Source organism: Anoplophora glabripennis, unplaced genomic scaffold (assembly GCF_000390285.2).
Source record: "Anoplophora glabripennis isolate ALB-LARVAE unplaced genomic scaffold, Agla_2.0 scaffold847, whole genome shotgun sequence".
Taxonomy (NCBI): Eukaryota; Metazoa; Arthropoda; class Insecta; order Coleoptera; family Cerambycidae; genus Anoplophora; species Anoplophora glabripennis.
The window spans coordinates 184,833-193,821 of record NW_019416946.1 but is presented as its reverse complement, the minus strand read 5'-3'; the positions used below and the strand labels follow the sequence as shown (position 1 = coordinate 193,821).

The window sequence follows — 8,989 nt, the reverse complement described above, 5'->3', positions numbered from 1 at the left end:
ATAAAAAAAAGTTTATTATATAATTATTTATTATAGTGGTTTCTGCAGTTTATTTGATAATATAAAAAAACATGCTATAAAATATCTGTAAGAGACCAATCCGATAATAATGTTCACGATTAAGGAAGGCTCTTATCGAGTATAATTTTGAAACATTTTTACTAAATATCAACACAAGATAAATTAATAGAAGAATTAGTGCAGGTTTAAACAGATTATGAAATAAAACTCAAAAGATACATTTATTTGTTTATTTATTTGTTGAAATATACACTACCATAACAGTTTCACCAAAACACTAGCACAACAGAAAACAAAATGAGAATATTTTTTAGGTTAGCTTGGTTTGGCTTTTTTACCGCTCGGCGCTCACCGTTCTTGGTTCCTTTCAACCAATCAAAACCCGTAAAGTAAACGCATGCGTATGAATACGCTGGTACGTCGCCCCACTTTCCGGCTTGAAATCAATTGCAAAATGATCATTTTTCTTGGACCATGAAGAGCAACCTTGAACTGAACAATAATAGTTTGACAGTTTCTTCTTTCTATCCATAATTACTGAAATTTTCCTCACATTATTTTCTTAAAATAACAGTGTTCAAAAAACGAACACTAAATTCAGTTTTAAATAAAATACAAAACGAAATGTCACACACAGAAGAAATATTTACCTTGTTTCGCTAGTATCACTTGTCACCGCCAGAGGGCGAGCTCTTAGCTGCATTCGCGAATGGATAGAAGTATGTGGTAGTGATGTCAGATCCGATTACTTTTATGTAATCGCGATTACTAGGTACTTTCTCGATAAGTAATCGTTACTTTGTACTCGTTACTTAATACGATTACTAACTGATTTCGGGAAAGTATTTCCAACAAATAGATATATTCGTTATTTCGTTGATATGTCCATCCACCTGTAATTACTGCACTTAAAGTACTTAGTATTCAGAAATTCTCCTATTGCAAGCTAAGTTGAATTCGAATGTTTCATTTTTTAAAATAATTTGGTTTAGTTTACTTATGAAGTTCAAATATTGAGTTATAAGTAATTCTTTAAAAGTTTTGAGATTTATTTAAGTGTAAATCATGTCATCTACGCAGAAAAACGGTGCCATTTGGTATCATTTTCCGTCAGTAAACAGTGAAAAAACCAAATGTAATAGGTATACTTACCTATATCTATTTCATTTTCCTTGTTTTTTTGTTTATTTTAAGTTTTGAGCTGTTTTTTATTTATACAAGATAATATTTATAACTTTTAAATAACCTTTATTTTGTTATTTTTATTACAGTTTTGAATTTTGGGTTCTAAAAAATAAGAAGTTTAGAAAAAATTACTGTCCCGTGTTCGCAATTTGTCGACAAATATGTTGCATGTATTAACGAATGGGTCAACGTTAATGTATAATTTCTATATTACTCATATCTACTCATAATAATACCTATATGATTATAATCGAGCCTTAATTCACATAGTCATGTTTATTATTTAAAACTAAAAACAAATATTAAACTAATATTTAAACCAAGAAATAGGTATATACTATATACTAAATAGAGCACATGAATGTATCAAAACACAACGAGAACGATACGAATATAATATATTTATCCCAAATCTTGCGTGAATGCGCGACAGTACCTAAGCTAAAAACAAAAACACAAAACACAGACACACACACGACACAAAACACTACACGAACACACAGACAGCCCCTCCTACCCACCCCAAACACAACCCCAGGACGCACATACGCTGACATGACCAGAAAAACACAAAACACACAAAAACAAAAACACAACACCTCACCACACGCACACACAGACACGACACCCTCCCAACCGGGCGCGGCGGCCCTGATTGACGCAACAAAGCGTCTTCAGGACTTCTGCGTCCAGCTGACGACCATGGTGTCGAATATGCAAAAATTATTCGACTTCTAATGGCTCGTCGGCCCTCCCAACCCTCCTCGCTGAGAATTTCGTCCTGGAACCTTGACGGGTTCCGGGCCAAAAAAACGGAACTCGTGGACATCTTGAACCGTCTAAACATAGACGTTATGGCTGTCCAGGAGACCTACCTCAGCGAGGCATCCCGTACCTCCATCCCTGACTATGACATATACAGACATGACAGAAACCGTAACGGGGGTGGTGTTGCACTCATAGTAAAGAAGTGCATCGACCACTATCCGCTGCAGCGGCTCCAAACTCAAAACACAGAGGCCGTGGCGATAGCGGTGAGATCGCTACGGCATGGAGACGTTGCGGTGGTGTCCTGTTACCACCCACCCAGACTACCACTACTTGACAATGACTTAGACAAAATCCTTTCCTGGCCCCAGACAATTGCCATCGGGGACTTCAACGCGAAGTCCCCCATATGGCACAGCGGGACGACGACCACAAGAGGTCGCGTCCTGCTGAATTACCAAGACAGACACGACGACTTGACTATACTCGGACCGACAGAACCGACACATTACGGACCCGTAGGACGCCCCGACGTTATCGACATTGCCCTCTTAAAATCTATACCGTTAAATGCCCAAATATCCACCCAATACGAAGGGTCTTCCGCCCACAATCCAATATTTCTGGATCTGGGGCGAAGACAGAGATATGAAGGCACCTTCACGAGGAGGTTCACTGACTGGGAGCGTTTCCGAACAGTAATGCAAGGAAACATGGCGCTCCCAGTCATCGAAACCACCCATGATCTGGAGGCGGCAATCCTCTCCCTTGAGACTGACATTAAAAACGCCCTGACTCAGACTACGACGGAGACTATTGTCCCCCGACTGACAAACCCCCGGGGCACCCTCCCCGATGACATAAAAAACTTAATACGTGACAGACGACGTGCGAAACGGCTTGCCACCCGCACCCGCCTCCCCCGACACAGACATGACTTAAACGTACTTAACAGACGGGTGAAGGCGGCTCTGGATGAACTGGCCCAGGATAACTGGGCTAGGCACCTGGAGTCGCTGGATCCACAAGACAACAGCCTCTGGAAAACGCAGAGGGCCCTGCGACAGACCGCTCGCCGTAAAATTCCTCCAATCCACGGTAGTGTGGGGGTGGTTTACACGAACCAGGAAAAGGCCGAGGCTTTCGCCGATAGCCTGGAACTGCAGTGTAGACTGCCTCAGCTGCCCGACGAAGACGAGGAATTCGAGATAGTGGCTGAGCGCGCGGCCCGACGCGTCGACAGAGAGCCAGACAATGACATAATCCCCCCCGCAACACCTGACGAACTAAGACTGACAATACGCAGACTTAAAAACAGAAAAGCCCCCGGACCCGACAATATACATAACACGACACTTAAACGACTACCACACAAGGGCCTCATGGCCCTACTAAACATAACAAACGCGACACTCAGACTAAGACACTTCCCTACCCGCTGGAAAACAGCAAACATAATCCTTATCCCAAAACCCAACAAAGATCACACCATCCCATCCAACTACCGGCCCATTAGCCTGCTCCCGGCTATGAGCAAAGTGGTAGAAAAAATTATCCTAACCCGTCTAAGAACCCACTCCCAAGAACTGCAAGTCATTCCAGACGAGCAGTTCGCCTTCCGACCCAATCACTCCACTGAACTCCAAATCCTTCGCCTTACCGAGCACATCACGGCGGCCTTCAACAGGGGACAGTACACTGGTGCTGTCTTCCTGGACGTCGCAAAGGCCTTCGATACGGTTTGGCATGAAGGCCTACTGATGAAAATGCTCACCAACCAATATCCCATATCCTTTACCAAACTCATAAAATCCTACCTACACCACCGAAAATTCCGCATCCAAATCCAAGATTCCCTTTCCACCACCCGTCCCATGGAGGCCGGTGTCCCCCAGGGCACCGTCCTGTCCCCACACCTATACACCATTTACAACTCCGACATCCCACATCCCCCCAACACCAACATATACTTATACGCCGACGACCTGACAATCACATCCCAATCCGTAGATCCTAGATATTCCGTCTCCCTCCTCCAAAACTCCTTAGACCAACTTGAAACCTGGTGCAACAGGTGGAAAGTCAAAATTAATCCCAACAAAAGTTCGGCTATCCTTTTTACCAAACGAAAAATCCCACAAAACCTCGACAGACTGACACTATCCCAGGAACCTATCTCCTGGAATCGACAAACACGATACCTGGGCGTGACGATGGACCAGCGTCTCACGTGGAAACCGCACATCGTGGAGACGGTGGCGCGAGCGAAGACCACCAGGGCTAGGCTCTATCCCTTACTCAAAGGTGGAAACACCCTCAGTTTAAGGAATAAGCGAACGCTTATCAAGGTGGTACTTCAACCGCAGCTAACCTACGCCTCCACGGCGTGGGGTCACGCGGCAAAAAGCCACTTAAAGTCATTACAGGCTGTGGAAAACATAGCCCTCCGCACGGCCACCGACGCGCCCTGGTACGTAAGAAACACTGACATATTACGAGACTTACAATACACAAACGCTACACAGACAATAAGACAAAACGCGGAGAAACGATTTGACGTAGCCGCTAGACATGACAATCCCCTCCTCAGGCAAGCCGTTGACTACGTACCCGACGTGACCGACAAACACAAAAGACCTAGACACCAACTTTTTGACCCTGGGTGACCACCCCAATGACCCCCCCCCCGCCCGCTAACCTTTTCTGTTTCAGAGACAGCCAGGATCAAGAAACGAAGACAACGACACACACACACACACACACACACCCCATACCCTCCTTAACCCTCCCCTCCCGCGCTAGCCTAAGGGCCACCTTAGCAAAGCGCATCCCAGGCTGCATAGCCGCACTACCCTACCCAACCATACCACACATAAACATGACACTACCCCCGGGGTTTACACAGACGAGCCGGCGAAGCAAGAAGAGCGCCAGAAGAAAGGGCCCTAGCCGGCGGGGCCCAGCCAGGACAAAAGGAGGTCCCACAAAGCGCCTACACCGGCCGCATTTGCGGTCGGGGTAGACGACGGATGGGGCCCACCTACGAAGGCTGTCCAGGCCTATACGAGATGAGGCAGGATAAAGAGGGATAACCCCCCTCGATCCCAAATCATTGAGGCCAATTTCTAGCCATAGAATAATGGCGCGCGACTACTACCGACGACCGAGACCGAGACTGAATCTAGCTACACATACACATGGGAATCGTAGTAATCGTACTAACTGTAGTAATCGTAGCCGTAGCCTAGCCTCGTTGCTCGCTGACTGGTAGTATGAAGTATTCATATACATATTCATTTGTATTCGTATACATATACTATCTATACTATGAGTTTTGTTTGGATCTTGACCGGAAGGAAAGCCTCATACTCGGTCCTTGCCAAGTAAACAGGAAATTGTGCGCATGCGTTAGAAGCAGATGCCGATGCGAGAATGTGACAATTTCGCTAGATACAATAAGCAAAATGTCACAATCTAAACAGTGGACAGTCCGTAGTAAGAACCACAGCCGTCTTGCTCTCCCTACTCGTTCATGATTTTGTGTACAGGGCATGCGCATTGGGTTATAATTCCTCGGGAGAGACTTAAAAGTATCTCCTCTCCGGACAATTCCGTACCCAGGGGCCTATAGCCGGCTACCAGTAAATAGATAATATGTATATGATTGTATTGGTATTGCATAAGGTAAGTAATCGTGTCACGATTACTCGACGGAACAGGTACTCGATTACTACGATTACTAGCAAGTAACGATTCTTTAGTAACGAATCATTACAATATTGACATCATTAATATGTGGTTAGTTTGCGTATTTGTCTTCTCAGTGTTTGGTTTTCACATTTTTGTTGTAGTTTGTCGTATAGGTCGGCGTGTCGGCGATTGTCGTGGTGTTTTGAGAGGCTGTGGATGTGGAAGGTGTTCTTGAGAATGACCTCACGTTGGTCGCTGGTTGCTTCGTTGTCCATGTGGATGTTTACGTAGTCGTGGTGAAAGTCTATCATGATTGATTTTGTGTGTGTGTGTTCGTCGTTTAGAGCCTCCCCTTTCGGGGGCGTTTGTTTTTTTCGTCTGTTATGTTATTTCTCGGAGTCATAATTGTAACAAAAGCCGAGACATGTAGTCATTTATTTATTAGTTCTCGGAACGGATGGGCCAAAAAGTAAAATATTTCAGTCAACACTAATTTATCGGAGGGTTATTGGTTTTCAAGTAGGCTTTCAAGTAGTAGATCGCCAAGACCTTCGGGGAAGGCTTCACGGAATTTAGCAATATTTTTAACAAGTTCGCTTAGACTACCATATGGTAGTCATCTGTTGCGCCTGGGAGACAACAGCGTAAAAACCCATATTTTTAATAAGGCGCGAAACCGCGAGAAGAGCGTAGAGGTTCCAAAGTAGAATTAAATTAAATTATGAAATAGATAGTAATTGGACAAGAAAGTAACATATTAAGCAGCTGTTTTTTGTATGGATTTTTCCAAGCTATAAGTGTAGATTAAATGAGATCGACTAATCCGTCCCATAATTGCTACACGGAGTCACTAGAGGAAGGCTAGGGTTACTTGTAAGTAAGTTTAGTTTCAGAATTCTTATATAAATGTAAAGTCAAGTCAATTAGGCAATTATTAACCTAGTACAGTTATCCCGATATTCAGGTCCCCGCCAAAAGATAAGAACCGAAACTTCTGGACCCAAGAAATGGGCGTGGTGAAGCGAAGTGTGGAATTCGAGAAAGATCAGCAAGAAAGGTAGTTCTTCCTTGAGTTTCACATTGAGCAGTCTAATTAACTGTAGTGTCTCGGGCTAATTAATTAAATTTAATAATGGATAAGGTTTTTCCAAATTTTGCTATGAAGCGCGCATTCCCTGAATCTCGGTACGCTGTCGCGTGTGTAAATAAATTAATTAATAATGTCATTCGAGCCGTTGTGTTGTTATTTTGTTTGTTTGTTTTGTTTATTGTTATTAAAACCCTTCCTGGAAGTTTTGATGTTTCCTTTTGTTTCCCCAACTTCAGTATCACCCTGTATAGCCAGCCACTGGATTATATTCCACATAAGCGATGAATGGTAAGTGCTTGGAACTAATTCTCTGAACATACAACATTTATAAGTGTTATGTATTGACTAATATAACAGACTCTGTTTTGTATTAAGACTTTTATTTGACTATTAATTTTAATGATAACATGAAATACAACTAAACGGTGTGACTGTGGCGTGACTGACTCGACTCAATGTTCACAAAAAACCGACCCATTGCTGCCAACCCATTTCACTGAACCACAGCCCACTGAGCTAACATAACATTTTCTCCCCGCTTTTAAAGATTCAATCTCAATGGAGGTTTTATAATTCTACCTACACGAGAAGTACGCGGTTTGTCTGGGCTGGAAGCTGAAATTGAGCTATCTGTAGTATCTGTACTATTATTGGTATCAACAGATACTTCTGGCTTATTTTCAACTTCCCTTACAATATATGGCACAGTACTCAGATTTGGTTCATTACTATGTCTAGGCAAAACATCAGACACTGGTAATGTAGCACTAATTTCTGCACTTGGTTCTAACATTATTCCTGAATTGGCCGCGTTATATTCTAACACTACACTTGTATCGGGCGAATTTAACATAGGACGTAAATTATCCAAGTGCACGAACTTGATATTATTATCTATTTGTACTAAATACGTACAAAAACTCAAAATTTTCACAATTTTCCCCTTCTGACAAACTTTGGTTTGTTTGTTCATAACAAAAACTTCATTCATTTACTTTATACAATTTCAATTTCCTTTCTACATTTTTAGAAGCAAATTTTGATTTGTTACTATGGCTAGGTTTCAGTAAATCGAATCTGGTTCTTGGCTTAATTTTTAAAATACTCTCTGCTGGAGTAATACCGGTGACAGTGGTTGGAGTATTTCGATATGTGAATATGAAATTATGCAAGTTCGACAAAATTTTACTTTCCGAAATTTTTTCTATTTTCTCCTTTCTGGGAAAATAAGCTTTTTCTAGTCCCTTTTTCAAAGTTTGTACACCCCGTTCTGCCAACCCGTTGCTTTGAGGATGATAAGGAGGGGATTTAATTGGATTAATACCGTTTGCCTGACAAAACGATACGAATTCAGACGAATTAAATGGGGGCCCATTATCAGTTACCAACTCAACTGGTAAACCAAAAATTGAAAAAACATCTTTTAATTTTGATATCGTTTCTAACGCATTGGTACCATTCTTCATTAGTTTTACTTCTATCCATTTTGATTTTTGATCGACTAATATAAGGAATGTAAATTTAAATTTAAAGAAAAAATCTACATGAACCCTATAAAAATTATGAGGTGCATTTGGCCATGGCAATAACGTGCTGGATTTTGTAAAATTCTGATTATATTGACATATATCACAAGATGATATAAATTTCTCTACGTCGGCATTCATAGTAGGCCACCAACAGTATGAACGAATGAGCATTTTAGTTCGAACTATACCATTGTGTTGTTCATGAAATAATTTTAAAACATCCATTTGCAAGGCTTTTGGAATGATCACTTTGTTACTACTGAGAATACAATTTTGTTCTACGGATAACTCATTACGTCTCTTGAAAAATGGTTTAATATTTTCATCTGCAATAAACTTCGGCCATCCGCGCCATTATTCCATGGCTAGAAATTGGCCTCAATGATTTGGGATCGAGGGGGATTATCCCTCTTTATCCTGCCTCATCTCGTGTAGGCCTGGACAGCCTTCGTAGGTGGGCCCCATCCGTCGTCTACCCCGACCGCAAATGCGGCCGGTGTAGGCGCTTTGTGGGACCTCCTTTTGTCCTGGCTGGGCCCCGCCGGCTAGGGCCCTTTCTTCTGGCGCTCTTCTTGCTTCGCCGGCTCGTCTGTGTAAACCCCGGGGGTAGTGTCATGTTTATGTGTGGTATGGTTGGGTAGGGTAGTGCGGCTATGCAGCCTGGGATGCGCTTTGCTAAGGTGGCCCTTAGGCTAGCGCGGGAGGG

At 42.7% G+C, this 8,989-nt stretch overlaps 1 protein-coding gene across 1 annotated transcript in view; it reads right to left on the bottom strand.

The window, feature by feature from the left end:
• Positions 1 to 7,337: 7,337 nt before the first annotated feature.
• LOC111692037 overlaps positions 7,338 to 8,989 on the bottom strand; it is a gene marked incomplete at its 3' end in the record, with an annotated part of 5,091 nt that continues 3,439 nt past the window's right edge. The window contains exon 2 of the mRNA XM_023455737.1: positions 7,338 to 7,657. Coding sequence (XP_023311505.1) covers positions 7,338 to 7,657 — 320 coding nt within the window. The remainder of the gene's footprint in view (positions 7,658 to 8,989) is intronic.